Below are 26,104 nucleotides of genomic sequence, written 5' to 3' on the forward strand. Positions count from 1 at the left end.
AAGCATCTGTTGTTATTACGTATTGTGGCACTGGGTCTTGGAAAGGCCGCCCCTTGTTTAAATTTATGTTGTTCCACCACAGAAGCGAGAGGTAAGTTTGGCGGTCTATTAACACCAGATCTAGAAGGTGACCCTGTGCTTGAGACCACTGTGATGCTAGGCATTGTTGTAAGGGCCTCATGTGCAGTCTTGCGTTTGGGACAATGGCCATGCATGATGACATCATGCCTAGGAGTTGTAATACCATCTTTGCCTGTATCTTTTGTGTTGGATACATGCGTTGGATGATGGTGTTGAAATTTAGAATTCTTTGTGGACTTGGAGTGGCTACTCCCTTTGATGTGTCTATTATGGCTCCTAGGTATTGTTGTACCTTGCGCGGCAGAATGTTGGATTTTGTAAAGTTGACGGTGAACCCGAGTTTGAAGAGGGTTTGTATGATCTGATTTGTGTGATTTGAGCACTGTATGAACGAATGGGCCTTGATTAGCCAGTCGTCCAAATATGGGAACACATGTATTTGCTGCCTTCTTATGTGTGCAGCGACTACCGCTAGACATTTGGTAAAGACTCTTGGTGCGGTTGTTAATCCGAAAGGCAGTACCTTGAATTGGTAATGTATTCCTTTGAATACAAACCTTAGGTATTTCCTGTGCGATGGGTGTATTGGTATATGGAAATAAGCATCCTTGAGGTCTAAAGTTGCCATGTAGTTGTGTAGTTTTAGCAATGGCAATACTTCTTGTAGTGTGACCATGTGGAAGTGGTCTGATTTGATGAAAGTGTTCACTACTCTGAGGTCTAGGATTGGTCTCAGTGTTTTGTCCTTCTTTGGTATCAGAAAGTACAGTGAGTAAACTCCTGTGTTTATTTGTGTGTTTGGCACTAATTCGATTGCATTCTTTTGCAATAGTGCCTGCACTTCTATCTCCAGGAGATTGGAATGGTGTGTTGTTAAATTTTGTGCTTTTGGTGGTATGTTTGGAGGGAATTGTAGAAATTCTATGCAATAACCATGTTGGATAATTGCTAGAACCCAAGTGTCTGTAGTGATTTCCTCCCATGCTTTGTAATAATGACCTATTCTTCCCCCCACTGGTGTTGTGTGGAGGGGGTGAGTGACCTGTGAGTCACTGTTTAGTAGTAGGGGCTTTGGGGCTTTGAAATCTTCCTCTATTTCTAGGGAATTGCCCTCCTCTATATTGTCCCCGAAAACCTCCTCTATACTGTCCCTGGTAACTGGACGGTGTGGCTTGTGAGGTGCTGGCTTGTGTGCTTTGACCTCGAAACCCCCCTCGAAAGGGCGTTTTACGGAATGTGCTGTAATTCCCTCTGCTCTGCGGGGAGTAGAGTGCGCCCATGGCTTTGGCAGTGTCCGTATCTTTTTTGAGTTTCTCAATCGCTGTGTCCACTTCTGGACCGAACAGTTCTTTTTCATTAAAAGGCATATTGAGAACTGCTTGTTGAATCTCTGGTTTAAATCCAGACGTTCGGAGCCATGCATGCCTTCTGATAGTTACAGATGTATTAATTGTCCGTGCAGCTGTATCTGCAGCGTCCATGGAGGAGCGGATCTGGTTGTTGGAAATGGTCTGTCCCTCCTCAACCACTTGTTTTGCCCTATTTTGTAAGTCCTTGGGCAGATGTTCAATGAGATGTTGCATCTCGTCCCAGTGGGCTCTGTCATAGCGCGCAAGTAGTGCCTGTGAGTTCGCGATGCGCCACTGGTTTGCAGCTTGTGCTGCGACTCTTACCAGCTGCATCGAACTTGCGGCTTTCTTTATCTGGGGGTGGTGCATCTCCAGATGTGTGAGAGTTGGCCCTTTTCCTAGCTGCTCCTACAACGACAGAGTCTGGTGGCAGCTGTGTAGTGATGAAAGCCGGGTCTGTAGGAGGCGCCTTATACTTTTTTTCCACCCTTGGTGTGATTGCCCTACTTTTGACCGGCTCCTTAAAGATGTCTTTTGCGTGCCGGAGCATACCAGGGAGCATAGGCAGGCTTTGGTAGGAGCTGTGGGTGGAGGAGAGTGTGTTGAATAAGAAATCATCCTCGACCTGTTCTGAGTGGAGGCTTACGTTGTGAAATTGTGCTGCTCTAGCCACCACTTGAGAATACGCGGTGCTGTCTTCTGGTGGAGATGGCTTTGTAGGGTATGCCTCCGGACTGTTATCTGACACTGGGGCGTCGTATAGGTCCCATGCGTCCTGATCTTGGTCACCCTGGCTCATGGTGGTGTGAGCTGGGGAGTGTGATGGAGTTTGTGCTGGTGAGACGTTAATCACAGGCGGAGGAGAGGGTGGTGGGGTAACTCTTTTCACCACTTTTGGTTGTGGTGTCTGTTCCGTCTGGAACTCCAACCTTCTCTTTCTCCTAATGGGGGGAAGGGTGCTTATTTTTCCTGTCCCCTGCTGTATGAAGATACGCTTTTGCGTATGGTCCACATCAGTTGCTTGCAGCTCTTCCTCAAACCTATGCTTCTGCATTTGGGAGGTTAGCGAGTGCTCTTCTGTATAAGAGCCTGAAGCTGGGTCGCTTGCAGTTTGTTTCGGCATCGAAACCCTGTCTGCGTGTTTTTTCGGCTCCGAGGTGACTCTTTTCTTTTTCGGGGCCGAAACCTCTCGGCGTCGATCTGTTTCGGTGCCGCTGTCTCGGCGTCGAGCCGTGTCGGCACCGGCATCTCGGTGTCGAGGCTTGTCTCCAGCACTTTCTCGGTCCCGAGAAGGCTGCGTGCCGGTGTCTCGACCGGAGTCGGACGATCTCGGCACTGTTTGGGCCTTTTTCGGTGCCGACGGGCGGTCACCGAATTTATGGGTCGAGCCATGGCCTGGTGGCAGTGGCGTCCCCTGGGCCTTGTAAATGTTCTTCTGAGTGGATTTCGACGTCTTACTCACGGTTTGTGTATCGTCGAATCCTTCGGAGTCTGAGTCTTGGATCCAGAAGGTACCTTCTTCTTCCTGTTCCTCGAACTCCCGTTGGGCTGTCGGTGCGGACGCCATCTGAAGTCTTCTGGCTCGACGGTCTCGGAGTGTTTTTCGGGACCGGAACGCACGACAGGCCTCGCAGGTGTCTTCGCTGTGCTCAGGTGACAGGCACAGGTTGCAGACCAAGTGTTGGTCTGTGTAAGGGTATTTATTGTGGCATTTGGGGCAGAAACGGAACGGGGTCCGTTCCATCGGCGTTCTTCAGCACGCGGTCGGGCCGACCAGGCCCCGACGGAGGATCGAAAAACTACCCCGAAGGGCACCGGAGCTCTTCGATCTTCGATGCGGTGTGGAATCTAAGTACGCCGATCCCGAACGCAACAATACCGACGAAAATCTTCCGAAATTAGCTAATTTTCCGTTCCGAAACTCGGAGCGACAGGAACACGTCCGAACCCGATGGCGGAAAAAAAACAATCGAAGATGGAGTCGACGCCCATGCGCAATGGAGACAAAAGGAGGAGTCACTCGGTCCCGTGACTCGAAAGACTTCTTCGAAGAAAAACAACTTGTAACACTCCGGCCCAACACCAGATGGCGAGCTATTGCAGAACATGCGTATCTACAGCGACAGATGCCATCGAACTTTTGTGTTCTAGGGCCGACTATCATCCTGGTCCCTAACGATGCTAGGGCTACCGAAAAGCACTGCATCTCAGCACCTCGCTGTGTGGATGGTTCTTATGCTGGCGATGTGGCTGGGATTTGTTTTTGTATAAAACGCATTTTATTGTTCAGGATTGTGGAATGTTTTGAAAACGTGGAATTGTCCTATAGACATAGTGCGGCAATAGACTTCCAGCCCTGCAAAGAAAACCACTTGCCCCATGTACTCTGTAAAAGTTAGAAGGGCAAGCAAGGCTACATTAGTAGTCAACTGCAACTGCCAAAGTAAATGTGCCCTCCTCAGCATCTTTGTTCTCGCAAACTCCCTTGTTATGAAGTATTCCTTGCAACGCTGTTTGCTTGCTTTCAACATTGTGCCATTTGCCTTTCCACGGAGCCATTATCACTCCCATTTATTCATCGTAGGATGCATAATCCTGCTCACAAGGTATTCACACACAACACTGCCGTGCTACACATATAGATGTACACTGGACACACTGAAATGAATACATCTATGGATACATCCACTGCCCCACCACCTCTCACTATAAATTCATTGCATCTTGCTCACTACAGGCTCTGTGCCTCTTGCCCACTTTGACTACAGGTTCTCCTCTACTCCTCCCCACTCAGGAGAGGTTTAATGCCACCTTGCTCTCCATTCTTTCATCACAGACTGTTCACTTTCTGCCTAATGCCATCCAGAAGCCCTGCACACTGCATCCACAGTAACACCAGTAGTGAATACATGTTGTAAGAAACTGCATGTGTTGAAACATGCACTGTGACCAGTGCACTGATAGAAATGCAATGATGGCACGGATGGGCAAAGCAAAAGTATGAGTTTTAAACTTGCATCTATGGACAAACACTTGCACATATAATTTTAAGGATGCCACAATGTTAATGGGCAAAACTGAGTATAAGTCAGGCCCAGGCAGAAGACAAGTGATCCGCAGGAACAGGGAAAGCATCACAACTGGAGAGATACAACGGTGGCAGAAACCACCTGATACAAAGGAGGTAGTACATAGCACAATGGGGTTTGGGGTTTATCAGGTTCAAGAAGGAAGTAGAGGGGAGCGGCTACTTACACAAAGGTCTACAATAGCTGGGCGTGTAGGATGGAGTTAACAATCAGCCAGCTTGGACAGTGCAGGTCTGAGAGCGGGTATTTGTTTCAATAGCATAACGCCTGTATCACTGAAGGGGATGTCATGAGACTCGCAGATGATACTGATGGAAAGAACAGACACTAAAAGCTGTATATTATTAAAAGGATCAACAGGCAAGATGCAAGAGAGGAGAGATGGCCGGGAATTAGGATAAGGACAGCTGGAGAGGTTCACCGCCAGAGCAAGGACTATATTCAAGAGGAATTGAGGGGGCAGTTGTCTAGCATTGGGAAAATGCACATAGGCACTGATGAAAACCTTAGTGAAAAGGCAGTGTCAAGTCCAGAAATATCGGGGGACGTGGGAGGGAAACAAGACTGATTTGGGAGCGTTTCTATTTCACTTGCCAGAGTGCAGGAAGTGACTGGACAACAGCACAAAAAAGAAAAGCAGAGGAGCTGCTCATATCTAATGGAGGCAGAATAAAAAATGGTGAGGTAGAATCAGCTAATTGGCGAGGTGGGTCAAATGTTTAAGACTTACTGCTGACAACTGCTATGATCTGCAGACTACGAGTTCAGAATCTGGCAATTAAGGTTTTGCTTCACCCTTATAAGTTTGGCAGATGGAGTACTAATAATTAAACAATGTAAGCGCTATCATTTATAGGGCAAACATGGAAGTTGATTATTAAGCACTATATATAAAACCAAATTATAGTGAGGGTTGGAAGGTGAGGAATAGGTACTGGGGAATAGCACGTCGGTACTAAGTACCACGGGTGTTTACCGGGGCTGTACAAACTGTCCTTAGAGTATAATAATCTTAACGAGAGGGAGACACAGAGGTAAAGGAACAAACTGTTTGTGATGAAGTGAAGCAGGGTAGGAAAGGGAAGAGGCAAAGTCAGAAAAGGAATATGCAGGATGGCTTACTGAGCTGAGGCTCGCCACTCAATGTGTAAGGTTGTGAATTGAAATCTAAGGAAGCAGACAGCCCTCTGAAGTCAATAAATGGAGTATCCTTAATTTGAGCATCAGTAACATCTGTTGATAGTAGCGCTTAGAAACTGAAGGGCTACATAAAAACAAGTTATTAATGAGGGGTGCCTTAAAAGAGCAGAGGGCAAAGGCACAGAGGTAGAGTTGAGAATTGTGCAAGCTCAGTGAAAGAGGAAGATCAGGGTGAGGGGTAGAAACACCGGATGTTAGCTTACAGAGAGCTATCGAGGGATACATATGTACAGATTATAGAGCGCAGTGGCTGGAGGAGTAAGGGAAATCAAATAATAACGGGCCAGTGGCAGAGTCTGTGGGTGCGTGTTGGGCACAAAGGGGTACTCCGGAGCTAAGGGACCTTCCCGAGCGATAGTTTGTGGCTTACGGACTCGAAGTAGAAAAGTGAATGGGCAAAATCCGAAGGTAGGCAAGATGGCGTAATGCATAAAACTGTCTGCTGACAACCAGTGAGGTCAGGCGTTAAAATCTCGGCGGGGCAGACTCTACCTTCCATCCTTCTAAGGTCGCTAAATAGCACTGGATTAAGCAGTAGTAAGGTCTCTTATTTATACCGCTTGAGAAGAGCGCAAGTGATGTGTGAAGCACTATAATATTAAAAAAAAGTTACAAAGGAGAACTCGGGAAGGGCTCGGATGAGTACTGTAGAAGGCGGTTGGGCAGCTGAAAGTTTAGTGAGTGGCGTGAGGAAGAGATGGGGCTTGGACCAAGCAAGTGAATAATACCAAGCAGATCTGAAGGGCTTCCGAGAAGAGCATAAACTGTTGCCCCTGAACTTCTAGCTCAAAAGGGGCAGGTGAGTATATCCTCCTCATTCCAGGCGTCCTGAATGAATCCAAACATGGGCTCATTGAGCAAAAGGGGCCCCAAGGGAACAGCCATCATCTTAAACTCGGAAGAGGTTTAAGCTCAAGCAATCTAGTTGAAGCCACTTAAGGCAGTAGAGGCAAACACCTGGGCTTGGCCTCCAGCAACCTTGTGGGGAAAACTATTTGAAATCAGACACCTCTTCTCATCTCAAAAGACCGAGCACTTAAAGAAATACAAATGGAATGTGCCTAGTGACACCAGCTCTACTTCCTACAGCTCCCCCTTCTGTTTTTAAATGTGAGATTACATCCATCAATCAAGAAGAAGCAGGAGGAACGGCATGTATGCAGAGGTTGTTGAAATAGCTTGAGATATGAGTGTATTGCTTCCCTGTGCACTGTATCCAGTCTAATGCGTAATCACCCATGAGGCTTTGATTTCATGCCCTGCTCCCTCCCGTTGCTCTCACTAGCAGACTCAATAATTTCTCACTTAGAAATTTCCTCTGACTTCTATCATAACTTATGTGACTCAATTGTTCTTCATTCTCTGGCACCTTCCTTGCCTCCAGCCGCTTTGCCTCTCCTGTGCTCACCTTCCAGTCCATCCAACCACACACCCAATGTTGCCACCCACAATGCACCACAAGCAGGTGACATACACATCAGGCTCATCCTTGGTTACCTTTGGCTGTCGCCTGCTTTCTGCTAAGCTGGTCTTGGCTCTACCCATTCCCCTCCCTCCTTCCAGCATTCTAGGGCAGCCCTAGGCTAGCAGGACGGGTCATACAACCAATTTAAAATGGTACGTTATCAATTGCCCATGGTATCTTAAAGAAGAACCAACAATGCTATTTATAGTACTTCAAAATAAACCAAAAATCTTAAAAGAGCAAAGGGAACGCATGTGTGTCAATGGCAAAGGGAAGAGAAATAAGCCAATGAGAATGGGAGCAGCTGAAGGGTATCCAAGGACAGGTATCTGGAGGAAGTGGCGTCCCTACATACTCTGTAACTGGCTCATCACCCGAGGTCAGAGTGCCAGGTGTCATGAGCACAGTAGGTGCTCCAACTGCGTAATTAGGTACTGTCAGAGCAGTTTCGCCATTGCCTTAAAAGTGGATAATGTTGTGTCAGCATGGGACATTTTGTAAACACTAAGAAGTGCCCACAAACGAAGTAAGATGGTTGCCTACCTGCCTGAGGCTGCAACAGAAAAAGAAAAGACGTCTGCTCTATTTGCACTGCCTGAGCTCTATGGAGATTTTGATACCGCAGGCATGCACATCGTGCTGTATCTATTCTCATAACTTTGCACTTTTGGAAAACTGAGAGATTTAACATGCATGCCATATTGGTATCATGAGAAGGTCTTCCCTGCGTGACACTTTGGGAACTGCCAGAGTTGAGGTGATCTCTGCAATGTACATCTTGCTGAGTACTGGTGAAATCTACACTTACCTTGCCTGTGGGAGCCTGGTTGTTGGGATCAAACGGGGTCTGCTTCTTGGATGCACTGCCACCTTAGAAAGAAAAAGAAGGGGATCTTTGTCACCAAATGTACAGTAAGGCAAACATAAAGATCAAGCAGTCACGTATGCATGCACATGGTATTTGTATAGTGAACATATAGCCACTGAACAGTGTCAAAGGCAAAGATATAGTCAACCAGTGATAGGAGAGAGAACTGGAATCACAAGAGTACTGGTAAAGCATGAGGATGTAGGGTTCTTTAAAGAGGTGTGCCTTCAGCTCTTTCTTAAATTGTGATGGCTTTGGATATAATGCAACTGGCTTTAAAGATGGTGTAAGACATCAAGGTCAGGATGGAGATGATGTGGTTACATCTCTCCAGGTCGTGAATGAGACGTGCTGCAGCACATAACATGCAATCAAGGAGAGCCATTGTTGAGTCTGGAGTATTTGAAGAAAGTTGTTGCCACCATTCAGATGTGAGAATACAAGGGTTTGAATAGTAGTTCACTTTCTGGGAGAAAGAGTTTGATTTTCGTTAGCAGAGAGGGCTGGTACCATGCTCTCTGTGTTTCCTTGGCAATGTGTTTCTGGAAGGGAAGGATGGTTTACAGGGTGAATGCAAGTGACTCGGAAATGCGAGCTGACTCGATCCAGGTCTGTTATTCAGCCAGGTTTGTATTAATTATTATTATTTTTTGTATTTGGCAAATAACAGGAATTCAGTCTTAAGCTTCACACAGGCACTGGATAGACAGGTCTGGATGAGGTTCATGCAGTGTTTGATGTGATGATGGCAGTCTGGAACGGATGGGACTCAAAGTTGTACATCATGGGCACATCTGTGAATTTTAATGCTGTTAACAAGGACAAGAGCCCTAATGGCTCGATATAGGTAGAGGTTGGAGATGATGGGGACAAGCTGAATCAATGAGAGCTTGCAGAGGTGATAGTGATCTTCTAGGAACCAGAGTGATAGTTTGAACAAACTGGTGCTGGTTGAATAGGGAGGAGGAGAAAGAGTGAAGCACAATACCAATGGATCCCATTTAAGACTTCCCGGGGGTGGATAAGGGTGCGAAGGTTCGACTGTATTGTAGCCGGTGACCGGTCTAGCAAAAACAAGAGCCAGAGATCATCTTTATTCTGCAATCAGTAAGGTACCACTCCGATCTGTAAGGCAGCCGTAACTCTGACACATTCAAAGGCATTCACTCTCAGGGCACAGGAGAGTCAGTCAATGTATGTGGGTAAGATGCACACCTACACCCTTACCTGCAAAAGCCTTGAAGTCAGACTTGCTGTAGTCAAACGGTGTGAACTCTTTGGGTGGCACGCGCTCCTCTTGCTCTGGTTGCAATGCCTCAGAACCTTTTGACCGTTTTTTCCCTGGTTTTGGAGTTTCTGTCCCAGGCTCACTCGCCATGCGTTCCCTTTTCTTGTTCGAGTTCTCTTCCTGTGAGACATAACGATGAAACAAGCTGAGTTATGAGGGGCTCAGTTGTAAGTTTACCTAAATGCTCGATTCTCTGCGTGTAATTCTAGGTTTTAACTGCTCTAATAGCACAATAAATACGCAAAAATCTGCGCCGTGTGGGGGCGAGATTGGGACAGCGTAATAAGATTTGGGGCAACAATAACAACGTGGCAATGTCTAACATCTTGTATGGGCAGACAGAATGGTGAAGTAGTTACCCCTAGTGATCAAATGATGGCCCAGCTGCGGTTTTGAGGGTGTAGCCGTGCAGCACAGGCCCAGTAAATATATAGACAGATTCAGGGTTGTCGAAATAGCAATTTCCGACCTGTATTTGCATATTTTTACTACTGTTAAAAACTAACCGTCACATAATGGGGAATAACTGCAAATCCATTTTGTCCATTTGCTGATCCCAATGCTGTGTGGTTTTAACCACACATTCAGCACCTGCTTATAGCAGGTGCTAAATGTCTGCAGGAGAGGGGTGCGGAGGGAGGGGGCAAGAGGATGTTGCTGGGCAGGGGAGACCATTACATACCCCCCTGTGCCTTGGAAGGGTTCTGGGCTGCACTACAAGTTGATTCTATCATCCAGATTTGTGGGCCATTATCACCTGGTCCATTGCTCCCACACCCGGGAAATCAGGGTGTGAGAACATCAGGCCACTCATGATTAAGCAAAGGTAATTTTCACTAGATAATTCCACTCTAATCAACACGTAATTATAACAAAAGTGTTGGTTTGTCTCTGCCACAGGAGAGAACATGGACAAGGGAGTACACAGAAAGCATGATCATAAAGACCCATAACTCTAGGAGTTTAACAAGCACTCTGCAGCAATTAAGCTCTGAGTCAAGAAAGACTTGCAGAATTCTGGTATTTTGACTTTTCGAAGTATAGAGCATTTGCTAGGATACTATGGTGCAGGGCTGTGGATGCCGCATGTCTCTGACTTGGCACCACGGACAAAGGAAGTTACTACATAGTGTTACCTACCATTGCTTGCTGACGGACTGGAATGATGGCCTCTGCTGCAGTCTGGTATTTTGCTTCAGTTTGCATCCGTGCAGCTGAAATACATTGTATAACTATTAACGAAGCTCAGTGATCATCATTTTCTCGGTGGATCTATAAATCCGATGGAACAGGATTACTCCTCCTGGGAGGATGCCAATTCCAAACCTGCACCCACGTTCATCATTCTGAATTATGTTGCTCAGCTACCAACACAGCACAGAAAAGATGGGTATCCAAAACGTCCTGGCCAAATCATAGAGATTATTCTGCAATGACTCCCCTTACAACTGAGTAGGAAACACCGCGCTGCCTGTTCAACTCAAACCCCCCCCACCCCCAAAAAAAAGAGCTCCATCACATACATACCATCTTTAAAAAAAAAAAACTTAGCAGACACCTCCCTCTGCCTCCTCCACCATCAACTTTACCTTCCCCTTGGACCCAGCAAGTTCACAATACACCCCTAGATCTGAGCTCCTGACCCCCCCCCCCCCCACCCCCACCCACCCTGTCTTCCTCTCACCCTGCAACCTACTCCAGTCAAATTAACTTACCTTTCGTTGATACGGCCTTCTGGATATTTTCCAAAAACCTAGTCAGATTGCTTTTACCTGCACACAGCTCCCCGACCCTCTCCCTTTACCATCCCAACCTCCTTTCTTACAAGTCACTTCCCACTATCAATCTCTCATTCACTGTATTCCTCACCTCACACCTTCCTCTTGTATACATAGCTTTTAGTGTCACCCACTCATGCCACTCCCTTTATGTTAATAATACAATAGCAAATGCTCCACAACACAGCTGACAACTCTACCGCACACCCCTTTAAGAAACATCAGCAAAGGTATGCCTCACCATCCCACAATTCTAGTCTCAAAACCTGCAATGCACCCCTCCTAAAATCATACTCCACACATCACTGCGCCATATTTATCCATCAACGAGCACCCAAAGCTTCTCCAAAATCCTAACGCTCCTGCTCTTCTACTCCCAGCGTCCAAACCAAATGAAAACAAACACATGCGAGCCACAGAGGCGAAACAAAGGCCCCTGCGGTGCCTGGAAAGGGGAGGTGGGCGAGCTCCAGTGGGCCCCTCAGCACAGTACACTGTGCACAGGTTGTGGGCCCCTGACTTGGTCCAGCGGGGAGGGGCCCTCCTCCAGGGACTTTGCAGGGGCCCACCTCAAGTTTCGTTACGCCACTGGCATCCCAGCTGACACCCTATTCTGGTACTGTGAAATTTAAAGATAAAACATTTACAATATAAGTGTAATGCTAGCCGATTAGCACTACCAGCTTGAACAAGAGTCAGGCTTGCTACCAGCCCCCCTCTTTCAACTACACAAGCATGCCAACTGAGAGCCTGATATAACTGAAGAGAACCTGTCAAGGTAGTCAACTATCTGTTGTGTCACTGACTAGGATCAACGATAATATTACAAACTAAAAAAATACACACGGAAGTTCACAAGTTATAGGTAACTGAAGTAGTCCCAACTCGCCCTGTAAAGTAAGTAGAACTTGTGCCCCCGCCATGTAGGTGTTGTCCTAAATTATGTTATTTCAAATGTCAGTGATGTTAGCAATGCGGTCATTGAACAGGTCATAAGTGATGCAATCTGTGAGTATAAGCAGTGTATGGCGAGGACATGCATTATAGTTACTTCAGGGGGCAAATTACAGTTACTTCATTTAACTATAACTTGTGAATTTCAGTGTTTTTAGTTTAAAATGTTATGTTTTCAGTGACATTTTCACCTAACTATAACATAAGTGTAACCTTTGTTTTTTCAGTGATTTTTTTTTTACTATATCCAACTATAACTGCCACTATAACCTTTGCTTTTTCCAGTGAATTTCTAGAATGTTTTAATGAGAAGTCACCACAACATATACAACTGGTCTACTGGCTTTGTCAAGGGGCTACTACATCAAAATACAGGACAAGCCTATTGGTTTTGTCAGTCAGGACATCAAGTCAGGAGATCATTACAATATATATATCTGACAATAAACATTTAAGTAAAGCATTTGTAATCAAAACATTAAACATGTGTTGGAGTATTTCTTTAGCACTTCTTAAGCCACATAAAATAGTCATAAGACCAACCCCAAAGGGTATAAGTGTATTGCCAGGCTGAAGAGGAAAAACTCTTGCTCTGGGAATGCTGAGAAATTTTATCAGCATTTCCTGGGACTATGTATGTAGACCCCAGGAAACATACAGTAGTTTCTGAAAATTATTTTGTTTTGGGGGGGGGTGGGGTTGCACCCCCTGAAACCCCACCCCTCAACATTTAAATACATTTTTGGTGGGTGTCCTGGTCCCAGCAAAGACACCCACAGCTTGTTTTCTTTTTTGGGGGGCTGCAGGGGAGCCCTAGGGCCACCACTGACTCCCCTGCCCAAATTTTTCTTCAGTGAGTACCCCAGGGCACACACATCCTTTTCTCTAGTTAAAGGCTAATGCGGGAGGCCCCTGTCCCCTGCGGCCCCACTGCCATCACCCATCCCAGGTGTGGCGGGAGCCGGCTTGAGTAGACTGCTCTCGCCCGGCAGGATCAGCTTTGGTTTTTGCTCCCACCGGGTGAGAGCAATCTTGTATTTTCTGCCTGTGTGGACAGGGAGTTGAAAAGCTCCCTACCTGAGCTCTCTCAGGTAAGGAACAAGTGTTCCGGGGATAGGGTAGGACCTACTGGACACTTGGTCAGGGCCCTGGTGTCCCTACAGCCATACAATGGGAAAGGAGTGCACACCCTCCCCAAATATATGTTTAGGGGTCCTGGGGCCTTTAGATGGCACGGAGAAAGACCCTCCCACACCAAGCCTAGCATGGCAGGGTATCGCTATATCTTTGTTGATGTTGAGTCACCCAATCAGATATTATCTATTCATATATTGGGTCAGCGGATCCTCCGCAAAGTGAAATAATTCATACATTTTGGAGGATTAATTTCTCTAAAACTACTGAACATATTTCCACCAAAAAAGCATGCTTTCTGGGTAAAGATCTGTCTGCCAAATTAGGTAAACTTCCGTTTAGGCATTTTGGCTGTAGCTGTGTCTAATTCTTCAATAGAAAATTGCATGGGGAAAACTTGTTTTGGGACCCCTACTATTTCTCAGCCCCCGGCTTTACAAATCACCCCGAAACATTCCAGGAAGGAGCAGAGGTGGATGAGAATATTCTTGGGGAAAGTTTTGTTAACAGTCGTCAAACGACGTCTGTAGGAAGTTGGCTCTGTATGTGCTATTTCAAAGTAAGGAATAGCATGCACAGAGTCCAAGGGTTCCCCTTAGAGGTAAGATAGTGGCAAAAATAGATAATACTAATGCTCTATTTTGTGGTAGTGTGGTCGAGCAGTAGGCTTATCAAAGGAGTAGTGTTAAGCATTTGTTGTACATACTCACAGGCAATAAATGAGGAACACACACTCAGAGACAAATCCAGCCACTAGGTTTTGTTATAGAAATATATAATTTCTTAGTTTATTTTAAGAACCACAGGTTCAAATTCTACATGTAATATCTCATTTGAAAGGTATTGCAGGTAAGTACTTTAGGAACTTTGAATCATTACATTCGCATGTATATTTTTTACATAAAACACAATAAGCTGTTTTAAAAGTGGACACAGTGCAATTTTCACAGTTCCTGGGGGAGGTAAGTTTTTGTTAGTTTTGTCAGGTAAGTAAATCACTTACAAGTCTCAGGTTTGGGTCCAAGGTAGCCCACCGTTGGGGGTTCAGAGCAACCCCAAAGTTACCACACCAGCAGCTCAGGGCCGGTCAGGTGCAGAGGTCAAAGAGGTGCCCAAAACGCATAGGCTTCAATGGAGAGAAGGGGGTGCCCCGGTTCCGGTCTGCCAGCAGGTAAGTACCCCGCGTCTTCGGAGGGCAGACCAGGGGGGTTTTGTAGGGCACCGGGGGGGGGGACACAGGTCAGCACAAAAAGTACACCCTCAGCAGCGCGGGGGCGGCCGGGTGCAGTGTGCAAACACGCGTCGGGTTTGTAATGGTTTTCAATGAGAGATCAAGGGATCTCTTCAGCGTCGCAGGCAGGCAAGGGGGGGGCTCCTCGGGGTAGCCACCACCTGGGCAAGGGAGAGGGCCACCTGGGGGTCACTCCTGCACAGGAGTTCCGTTTCTTTAGGTGCTGGGGGCTGCGGGTGCAGAGTCTTTTCCAGCCGTCGGGAAATGGAGTTCAGGCAGTCGCGGTCAGGGTGAGCCTCGGGATTCCCTCTGCAGGCGTCGCTGTGGGGGCTCAGGGGGGACAACTTTGGTTACTCACAGTCGTAGAGTCGCCGGAGGGTCCTCCCTGAAGCGTTGTTTCTCCACCAGTCGAGTCGGGGTCGCCGGGTGCAGTGTTGCAAGTCTCACGCTTCTTGCGGGGAGTTGCAGGGGTCTTTAAATCTGCTACTTGAAACAAAGTTGCAGTTCTTTTGGAGCAGGGCCGCTGTCCTCGGGAGTTTCTTGTCTTTCTCGAAGCAGGGCAGTCCTCAGAGGATTCAGAGGTCGCTGGTCCCTTGGAAAGCGTCGCTGGAGCAGGTTTCTTTGGAAGGCAGGAGCCAGGCCGGTAAGTCTGGAGCCAAAGCAGTTGGTGTCTTCTGTTCTTCCTCTGCAGGGGTTTTTCAGCTCAGCAGTCCTCTTCTTCTTGTAGTTTCAGGAATCTCAAGTTTTAGGTTCAGGGGAGCCCTTAAATACTAAATTTAAGGGCGTGTTTTAGGTCTGGGGGGTTAGTAGCCAATGGCTACTAGCCCTGAGGGTGGGTACACCCTCTTTGTGCCTCCTCCCAAGGGGAGGGGGTCACATCCCTAATCCTATTGGGGGAATCCTCCATCTGCAGGATGGAGGATTTCTAAAAGTTAGAGTTACCTCAGCTCAGGACACCTTAGGGGCTGTCCTGACTGGCCAGTGACTCCTCCTTGTTGTTTTCTTTGTTTCCTCCAGCCTTGCCGCCAAAAGTGGGGCCGTGGCCGGAGGGGGCGGGCAACTCCACTAAGCTGGAGTGTCCTGTGGTGCTGTGACAAAGGGGTGAGCCTTTGAGGCTCACCGCCAGGTGTTACAGCTCCTGCCTGGGGGAGGTGTTAGCATCTCCACCCAGTGCAGGCTTTGTTACTGGCCTCAGAGTGACAAAGGCACTCTTCCCCATGGGGCCAGCAACATGTCTCTAGTGTGGCAGGCTGCTGGAACCAGTCAGCCTACACAGATAGTCGGTTAAGGTTTCAGGGGGCACCTCTAAGGTGCCCTCTGGGGTGTAGTTTACAATAAAATGTACACTGGCATCAGTGTGCATTTATTGTGCTGAGAAGTTTGATACCAAACTTCCCAGTTTTCAGTGTAGCCATTATGGTGCTGTGGAGTTCGTGTAAAACAGACTCCCAGACCATATACTCTTATGGCTACCCTGCACTTACAATGTCTAAGGTATTGCTTAGACACTGTAGGGGCACAGTGCTCATGCACTGGTGCCCTCACCTATGGTATAGTGCACCCTGCCTTAGGGCTGTAAGGCCTACTAGAGGGGTGACTTATCTATACCTGCATAGGCAGTGAGAGGCTGGCATGGCACCCTGAGGGGAGTGCCATGTCGACTTACTCGTTTTGTTCTCACCAGCACACACAAGCTGGCAAGCAGTGTGTCTGTGCTGAGTGAGGGGTCTCCAGGGTGGCATAAGACATGCTGCAGCCCTTAGAGACCTTCCTTGGCATCAGGGCCCTTGGTACCAGGGGAACCACTTACAAGGGACTTATCTGGATGCCAGGGTGTGCCAATTGTGGAATCAAAAGTACAGGTTAGGGAAAGAACACTGGTGCTGGGGCCTGGTTAGCAAGCCTCAGCACACTTTCAATTCAAAACATAGCATCAGCAAAGGCAAAAAGTCAGGGGGGTAACCATGCCAAGGAGGCATTTCCTTACAACGTCCAAGTCATAAGCAAGCCAAAAAATCAATTTCCTATGGAAACATGCTTCTAACTAGACCTACCTAGTGGCTATTGCCACTGGGTAATTACAATCATCATGAAAACTGTCTCCTCAAAACAGTATCAACAAAAACAGGTCTAATATCTTGCCTCCCTTAACACTATTTTCTTCACCATAACTCAGGAAGGCAACCAGAGTTTACTATGCCCAAGGATATTACAACTGTTGAGTCATCTGCAATTGATGCCTGCCAGACAACCACCATTTGGCCAAACTTAATAGACCCTCCGTTAGGAAGAAATATCAAGAAGCATTGACAAAGCCAATAGGTCTCACCCACTCAAGAGCTATTGGCTTTGGCAATGCGTTTTTGCCATGTTGTACAACAGTATGGCTGTTGTTCAACTGTTAGTGGTGTTGAGTGTCCTAGAGTGGAGTGGCGTTGTTGTGTGTGGGGGGGAGAGAGGGGTAGAGTGTTGTAGACTGGATGTGTTGGAGTAGGGGGAACAGAGCATCGCAAAGCTGAGTAGAAGGGAGTAGAATTCAATGCTTCAGTGGCAGAGTGCTGTAGAGTGCAGTAGCGTGGAACAGGGTGGAGTGGATTGAGGTAGCAGGCGGTTTAGATTGGGGTGGATTGGGTTGGGATACAGTGGGTTAGACTGAGTGGGTGGACTAGATGGGTGGATTGGTTGGAGTGGGGTGGATTGAAATGGGGTGAAGTGGATTAAATTGGTTTGGGGTAGGTGGACTGAATTGGAGAGAGAGGACTAGGGTGAGGTGGACTGGATTAGAGAAGAGTGGTATGGAGTGGGATGAATTAGAGTGGGGTGTATTGGAGTGGATTGAGCGGGGTGGACTGGACTGGAGAGGCTGGATTGGACTGAAGTGGGGTGGATTGGAGTGGGGTGTATCAGATTGGGGTTGAGTGGGGGTAGATTTCAGTAGAGTGGAGTAGATTGGATTGCAGTGGCTTGGGGTGGATTGGAGAGGGGAGGGGTGAACTATGGTGGTTTAGATTGGAGTGGGGTGGATTTGATTCGGGGTGGGTTGGTTTGGGTTGGTGTGGAATGCATTTGTCTGGGTAGACTGCATTGAGGTGGGGTGAAATGGATTGAGTGGGGTCTATTGGACTGAAGTGGGGTAGAATAAAGTGAGGTGGAATGAAGTGGAATGGAGTCTGGTGAATTGGAGTGGATTGGATTTACATGGGGTGGTGTGGATTGGCGTGGAGTAGATTGGATTGCAGTGGAGTGGTGAAGGAAAGTGGCCCTTTGTTACATGGCCAACCCCCACTTTTTGTCTGTATTCAATACTTTTGACTGAAAGTGCACTGGGTTCCTGCTCCCCAGTGCTGGATCTCTTTCCATAAAACTGCAATTGGTCTCCAACTGGCAGTACCTTTGGCCACCTTATACGTCCGTAGTAAATGGTACCCCTGGTACCTAGGGCATGGGTACCAAAGAGGGTCCCAAAGGGCTACAGCATGTATTGTGCCACACTCAGGGACACCTCACCTAGCACATGCAGTCTGCCACTACAGGCTGGGTGCCTTGGTGCAGCTAAAAGTGAAAACACAACATGGCAGAGATCCTGTGTGCCATGTCCCCTAAACACTGCATGCAATATATGTAAGTTACCCCTAGAGCAGGCCTTACAGCCCTAAGGCAGGGTGCATTATATTACATGTGAGGACATATCTGCAAGAGCAGATATGCCCCCTGCTATGTCTTTGTTGATTCTCTGTCATAGTGAGTGGACAGGGAAGTCATTTTAAGTACATGTGCTGGACATTGTTCAATAAAAGTTCCCCAGCTACACAATGGTTTCATTGGAAACAGGTATTATGGTATCAAACATCTTGTATTAATAAACCCTTACTGATGCCAGTGATGGATTTATTAATACATACACGCAGAGGGGACTTAGAGGTTCCCTTCTGAAAACCTACCAACTACAAGTGTGTTGACTGACTAGTTTTTGCCACCCTGCCACCACCAGACATAATTCTCACCCCCTAGGGCAGTGGTCTCCAAACTTTTTAATGCAGCCACCCCCCGCCTCCCCAGAAGCTGGAAAATAAAAATCATTGGGCTCCCCTCAGAATTTTTCACATATATTTTATAAAGATGACATTGTTTGAATACGTCTAGGCCTATTTAAACATTGCAGTTAAGTACTGTTACCTTTTTTTTAAATGCAATAACATGCTTCTGCTTAAAACAAAGGCCTGTTATCTGTATAATTCTTCTTTTGGCCAGAGTCTGGTGCCCCCCTTGGATCAGTTGGGGCCCTCCTAGGGGGGCCCACACCATAGTTTGAAGACCTCTGCCGTAGGGTGACAGCTTGTGCTCTCGGGCGGTCAGAAACAAAGCCTGCCCTGTGAGAGGTGTTTACACACCCTACCCAACAGGATGGCCTGTGAATCTTCATTCCAAAGCAGAGAACTTCAAAGAAGCCCAACACCCCTGCTATGCAGATCTGGCTCCTCTCAAAGGAGAGATGTTAACCCCCCTACCCCGGGGCCAGTTATGCACCGGGACAGGTGGGAAATTTAAGATTTAGGTAGGTGTGTCCAACCCCAAGATGAGCTGCGTGATGTGGACACAACATTTAGAAATCTGCCATCTTGGTGATGGCAGAATTAGGAACTCTGGGACAGGGTTATGTCCACTTCCAACAGGGGGTATAGTGACCTCAGGGTTAAGGAGCCCATTGACTACTACCCTACACTCCCGTAAGTGCCCATAAATTCAGCATTTATGGGAGCCCTGGCATCAAGAAACCAGATTCCTGCTGACCTACGAAGGATAATCAAGAGCCGTAAAAGCAAAGCCTGAGGAAGAAGCACCTAACTTGGCCCCAGCCCTGACGGCCTGTCTGCTGTTCCCGACAATGTGCGCCAAAGTCGACTCGTCCTGCAAGCTGCTCTGCCTCCAAAAGCATGGGAGAAATACCTACCTTCAACAAAGACCCAGGAATTCCTGTGGATAAGCGGAGCTGCTTTCCTGCGTCTTGTAGGCACCCCAAGAGAACTGCATGGACTCCGGACCATGAAAACCCAATACCTGAAAGCACCATTACACCCGTGTCACCTAGCCCGAGCTGAAGCGGGCCAGCTGTGCCAATGTGGTCCGCCAGCCCTCCAGAGACAAAGCTCACCTTGGACTTGCCCACTGTGGACTCAGCCACGCCACTTGCAGTCTCTGCCTGCAGGCCCCCCTCAACCGTGAATGCTCTTGGTGCAGAAAACCTGACGCCTCAGGTCACATCTGCACCCATCGCCCGTGGCCTGTGGAGAAGAGGACTGAAGGTGTCTCTCCGTCGCTGAGCATCTCAAGACTTGATCCCACCTGTTGGTTCCCATTTGACTCGACTCCCTGTCCAGATCTGTAGCCTCTTTTCAACTGGACCAATCCCCATTGGCTAACATTGGGCATCCGACCCCATACTACACCTCTGGACCCGGCCGCCCCAGTGCCACCCAGTGTGACCTGTTGGTGTGGTTCTGACCCCTGCCCAATACTTACCTTAAGTTCAGGAGGTTGGTACCATAAGTCACTGTACTGTACCTGTTTGCCATATTTGTTTTTCCTCCACAGGACAACACTGGAGCTTCCAAAAACTGCAGTGTACACCTTTCAAAATTGTAAAGATTTTTCTTGTAAAACGTAACTACCTGACCGTATCGATTCTGGTGCCTAAACATATATAGAGGTCCTTGTTATTTTTGCAAATTGGTATGGATCTCCTTATTGAGTCACGCGTCTCATTTATTGACCGTGTGTAAGGAAATGCCTCCTTGGCATGGTTGCCCCCTGACTTTTTGCCTTTGCTGATGCTATGTTTACAATTGAAAGTGTGCTGAGGCCTGCTAACCAGGCCCCAGCACCAGTGTTCTTCCCCTAACCTGTACTTTTGTATCCACAATTGGCAGACCCTGGCATCCAGATAAGTCCCTTGTAACTGGTACTTCTAGTACCAAGGGCCCTGATGCCAAGGAAGGTCTCTAAGGGCTGCAGCATGTCTTATGCCACCCTGGAGACCTCTCACTCAGCACAGACACACTGCTTGCCAGCTTGTGTGTGCTAGTGAGAACAAAACGAGTAAGTCGACATGGCACTCCCCTCAGGGTGCCATGCCAGCCTCACACTGCCTATGCAAGTATAGGTCAGTCACCCCTCTAGCAGGCCTTACAGCCCTAAGGCAGGGTGCACTATACCATAGGTGAGGGTACCAGTGCATGAGCATGGTACCCCTACAGTGTCTAAACAAAACCTTAGACATTGTAAGTGCAGGGTAGCCATAAGAGTATATGGTCTGGGAGTCTGTCAAACACGAACTCCACAGCACCATAATGGCTACACTGAAAACTGGGAAGTTTGGTATCAAACTTCTCAGCCCAATAAATGCACACTGATGCCAGTGTACATTTTATTGCAAAATACACCACAGAGGGCACCTTAGAGGTGCCCCCTGAAACTTAACCGACTGTCTGTGTAGGCTGACTAGTTCCAGCAGCCTGCCACACTGAGACATGTTGCTGGCCCCATGGGGAGAGTGCCTTTGTCACTCTGAGGCCAGTAACAAAGCCTGCACTGGGTGGAGATGCTAACACCTCCCCCAGGCAGGAGCTGTAACACCTGGCGGTGAGCCTCAAAGGCTCACCCCTTTGTCACAGCCCAGCAGGGCACTCCAGCTTAGTGGAGTTGCCCGCCCCCTCCGGCCACGGCCCCCACTTTTGGCGGCAAGGCTGGAGGGAACAAAGAAAGCAACAAGGAGGAGTCACTGGCCAGTCAGGACAGCCCCTAAGGTGTCCTGAGCTGAGGTGACTCTGACTTCTAGAAATCCTCCATCTTGCAGATGGAGGATTCCCCCAATAGGGTTAGGATTGTGACCCCCTCCCCTTGGGAGGAGGCACAAAGAGGGTGTACCCACCCTCAGGGCTAGTAGCCATTGGCTACTAACCCCCCAGACCTAAACACGCCCTTAAATTTAGTATTTAAGGGCTACCCTGAACCCTAGAAAATTAGATTCCTGCAAACTACAAGAAGAAGGACTGCCTAGCTGAAAACCCCTGCAGAGGAAGACCAGAAGACGACAACTGCCTTGGCTCCAGAAACTCACCGGCCTGTCTCCTGCCTTCCAAAGAACTCTGCTCCAGCGACGCCTTCCAAGGGACCAGCGACCTCTGAATCCTCTGAGGACTGCCCTGCTTCGAAAAAGACAAGAAACTCCCGAGGACAGCGGACCTGCTCCAAAAAGACTGCAACTTTGTTTCGAGGAGCAGCTTTAAAGACCCTGCAATCTCCCCGCAAGAAGCGTGAGACTTGCAACACTGCACCCGGCGACCCCGACTCGGCTGGTGGAGAACCCACACCTCAGGGAGGACCCCCGGACTACTCTCCGACTGTGAGTACCAAAACCTGTCCCCCCTGAGCCCCCACAGCGCCGCCTGCAGAGGGAATCCCGAGGCTTCCCCTGACTGCGACTCTCTGAAACCTAAGTCCCGACGCCTGGAAAGGACCCTGCACCCGCAGCCCCCAGGACCTGAAGGACCGGACTTTCACTGGAGAAGTGACCCCCAGGAGTCCCTCTCCCTTGCCCAAGTGGAGGTTTCCCCGAGGAAGCCCCCCCCTTGCCTGCCTGCAGCGCTGAAGAGATCCGTTGATCTCTCATAGACTAACATTGCAAACCCGACGCTTGTTTCTACACTGCACCCGGCCGCCCCCGCGCTGCTGAGGGTGAAATTTCTGTGTGGGCTTGTGTCCCCCCCGGTGCCCTACAAAACCCCCCTGGTCTGCCCTCCGAAGACGCGGGTACTTACCTGCAAGCAGAACGGAACCGGGGCACCCCCTTCTCTCCATTATAGCCTATGCGTTTTGGGCACCACTTGGAACTCTGCACCTGACCGGCCCTGAGCTGCTGGTGTGGTAACTTTGGGGTTGCTCTGAACCCCCAACGGTGGGCTACCTTGGACCAAGAACTGAACCCTGTAAGTGACTTACTTACCTGGTAAAACTAACAAAAACTTACCTCCCCCAGGAACTGTGAAAATTGCACTAAGTGTCCACTTTTGAAATAGCTATTTGTGAATAACTTGAAAAGTATACATGCAATTGAAATGATTCAAAGTTCCTAATGTACTTACCTGCAATACCTTTCAAACAAGATATTACATGTTAAATTTGAACCTGTGGTTCTTAAAATAAACTAAGAAAATATATTTTTCTATAACAAAACCTATTGGCTGGATTTGTCTCTGAGTGTGTGTACCTCATTTATTGTCTATGTGTATGTACAACAAATGCTTAACACTACTCCTTGGATAAGCCTACTGCTCGACCACACTACCACAAAATAGAGCATTAGTATTATCTCTTTTTACCACTATTTTACCTCTAAGGGGAACCCTTGGACTCTGTGCATGCTATTCCTTACTTTGAAATAGCACATACAGAGCCAACTTCCTACACCGTGTATTTGCAGAGGTCTCACACTCCTCTCTGACAAGCGTAAGTCTGCCTGACCACACTTCTCCCTAAAAAGAGCACCTTGGGATTGCTAGAGCAAGCCCTTATCCACTAGTAAGGGAACCTCCTGGACTCTGCACAGTATACCTCCTTTTGGAATACTATATAGGAGAGACTGCTTCCTACAGTGGATTGGAGTGGAATGATGTGGATTGGAGTGTGTGGGGTGCAGTGAACTGGATTGTGTGGGGTGGGGTGGACTGGAGAGGAGTGGGGTAGATTGGATTTGGCTGGATTGGGGTGACTAGGTTTGGTGTGGGGTGGATTAGATTGGTGTGTGGTGGACTGAAGTGGGGTGGTGTAGATTAGATTGGGGTGGGGTAGATTGGAGTAGGTGGGCAGACTGGACTGCAGTGGAGTGGAGTGGATTAGACTGGTGGATTGGGTGGGTTAGAGTGGACTGGGATAGACTGGAATGGATTGGAGTGAGGTGGATTGTATTGAGGTGGGGTGAATTCGGTGTGGTGAAATTGAGTGGGGAAGATTGGACTTGAGTGGGATGGGATAGAAAGGAGTGGGGTGAAATGGAGTGAGTGGGGGGGATTGGTTTTCGTTTGACTGGGGTGGATTGGGTCGGAATTGGGGTGAGATTATCAGGACTAGGTAGGGTGGGCTGGATTGAGATGGATCGGAATGGAGTGGGGTAGAATGGAGTGGGGTAGAATGGAGTGGGGTAGAATGGAGTGGGGTAGAATGGAGTGGGGTAGAATGGTTTCGGGTGAGGTGGACTGGATTGGGGTGGGGTGGATGGAGCGGAGCAGATTGGAGTGGGACAGACTGTTTTGGTTTGGAATGGGCAGATTGGATTGGTGCAAATTGTTTTGGATTGGAATGGGCTGATTGGAGTGAGGCAGATTGTTTTGGATTGAAGAGGGCAGATTGTTTTGGATTGGAGTGGCGCACATTGTCTTGGAGTGGATTGGAGTGGGGTGGACTGAACTGGGGTGGGGTGGATTGGGTGTAGTGTGGGGTTGAGTGGAGTAGGGTGGATTGGAGTGGGATGCATTGCATTGAGCTGGTTTGGACTGGAGTGGGGTGAAATTGAGTGGCGTGGATTGGACGGGAGTGGGGTGGACTGGACGGGAGTGGGGTGGAGTGGAGTGGACGGGAATGGAGTGGATTGGACGGGAGTGAGGGAAATTGGATGGTTGTTTTGGTTTGGAGTGGGCAGATTGGAGTGGTGCAAATTGTTTTGGATTGGAGTGGGCTGATTGGAGTGAGGCAGATCGTTTTGGATTGAAGAGGGCAGATTGTCTTGGATTGGAGTAGAGTGGGGTGGACTGAACTGGGGTGGGGTGGATTGGGTGTAGTGTGGGGTTAATTGGAGTGGAGTAGGGTGGATTGGAGTAGAGTGGGGTGGGGTGGATTGGGTGTAGTGTGGGGTTAATTGGAGTAGAGTAGGGTGGATTGGACTGGAGTGGGGTGAAATTGAATGGGGTGGATTGGACTGGGGTGGATTGGACGGGAGTGGGGTGGACAGGACGGGAGTGGGGTAAATTGGACGGGAGTGGGGGGAAATTGGACGGGAGTGGGGGGAAATTGGACGGGAGTGGGGGGAAATTGGACGGGAGTGGGGGAATGTTGGTCTGGAGTGGGGGAATGTTGGTCTGGAGTGGGGGAATGTTGGTCTGGAGTGGGGGAATGTTGGTCTGGAGTGGGGGAATGTTGGTCTGGAGTGGGGGAATGTTGGTCTGGAGTGGGGGAATGTTGGTCTGGAGTGGGGAGGGGTGGAAAGTAGTGGGGTGGATTGGATTGAGGTGGATTGCATTGAAGTGGGGTGATGTGGGGAGGATTGGAGAGGAGCGGATTGGAGTGGGAGGGATTGTTTTGGATTGGAGTGGGGAAGACTGGAGCAGGGCAGATTGTTTTGGAGTGCAGTGGAGCAGATTATTTTGGATTTGAGTGGGGATGATTGAAGTGGGGCTCAATGTTCTGGATTGGAGCAGACTGGCGTGGGTCAGATTATTCTTGAGTCGAGGGGGGCAGATTGTTTTGCACTGGAGTGGGGGCAGATTGTTTTGCACTGGAGTGGGGGCAGATTGTTTTGCACTGGAGTGGGGGCAGATTGTTTTGCACTGGAGTGGGGGCAGATTGTTTTGCACTGGAGTGGGGGCAGATTGTTTTGCACTGGAGTGGGGGCAGATTGTTTTGCACTGGAGTGGGGGCAGATTGTTTTGCACTGGAGTGGGGGCAGATTGTTTTGCACTGGAGTGGGGGCAGATTGTTTTCGATTGGAGTGGGGCAGATTGTGGTGGATTGGAGTGGGGTGGGGTGGACTGGGGAGGGAGTGGGTGGATTGGAACATGGTGAGGTGGATTGGACTGGAGTAAGGTGAGGTGAATTGGATTGAAGTGGTGTACATTGGATTGGTGTGGGTGGACTGGAGTAGGTGAGGTGGATTTGAGTGGGGCACACTGGAGTGGGGCAGATTAATTTGGATTGGAGTGGGGCAGATTAATTTGGATTGGAGTGGGGCAGATTAATTTGGATTGGAGTGGGGCAGATTAATTTGGATTGGAGCGGGGCAGAATGTTTGGATTGGAGTGGGGCAGAATGTTTGAATTGGAGTGGGGCAGAATGTTTGAATTGGAGTGGGGCAGAATGTTTGAATTCGAGTGGGGCAGAATGTTTTGAATTGGAGTGGGGCAGAATGTTTTGAATTGGAGTGGGGCAGAATGTTTTGAATTGGAGTGGGGCAGAATGTTTTGAATTGGAGTGGGGCAGAATGTTTTGAATTAGAGTGGGGCAGAATGTTTTGAATTAGAGTGGGGCAGAATGTTTTGCATTGGAGTGGGGCAAGTAGAGTGGGGTAGATTGGGAGGATTGGAGTATGGTGGATTTTATTGTGGCGAGTGGTTTGGATTGGAGTGGGGTATATTGGATTGGTCTGAGGTGGACTGGGTTGAGTGGGGTGGATTGAGCTATACTGCACGATTACATGTTAAAGCGTAATTTCAGAAATTACACATAAGAAACAATGTTACCATGCAATATTTAGAACAAGATAATCGTCATGCTTTGAAAACAGAACCCACAAGCAAAAACAAAAGAAAACACGAGTGTAAAGTGAGAAAAGAAGCCTTGGCAATATAAAAGTTAACTATAGAAAAAAAATCTTTTCACTTTTATCTGCCCTGCTAGACA

General features: G+C 48.3%; 1 protein-coding gene across 1 annotated transcript in view; it reads right to left on the reverse strand.

Annotated features, from left to right (window-relative positions):
• The window catches only part of EXOSC10 (exosome component 10), a 166,415-nt gene that overhangs the window by 31,296 nt on the left and 109,015 nt on the right, over positions 1–26,104 (reverse strand). The window contains exons 21-23 of the mRNA XM_069241235.1: positions 10,481–10,554; positions 9,280–9,460; positions 7,993–8,054 (exon numbers count right to left, since the gene is read on the reverse strand). Of these exons, the coding sequence (XP_069097336.1) occupies positions 7,993–8,054; positions 9,280–9,460; positions 10,481–10,554 (317 nt within the window). The remainder of the gene's footprint in view (positions 1–7,992; positions 8,055–9,279; positions 9,461–10,480; positions 10,555–26,104) is intronic.

This window comes from Pleurodeles waltl, chromosome 6 (assembly GCF_031143425.1).
Source record: "Pleurodeles waltl isolate 20211129_DDA chromosome 6, aPleWal1.hap1.20221129, whole genome shotgun sequence".
NCBI lineage: Eukaryota > Metazoa > Chordata > Amphibia > Caudata > Salamandridae > Pleurodeles > Pleurodeles waltl.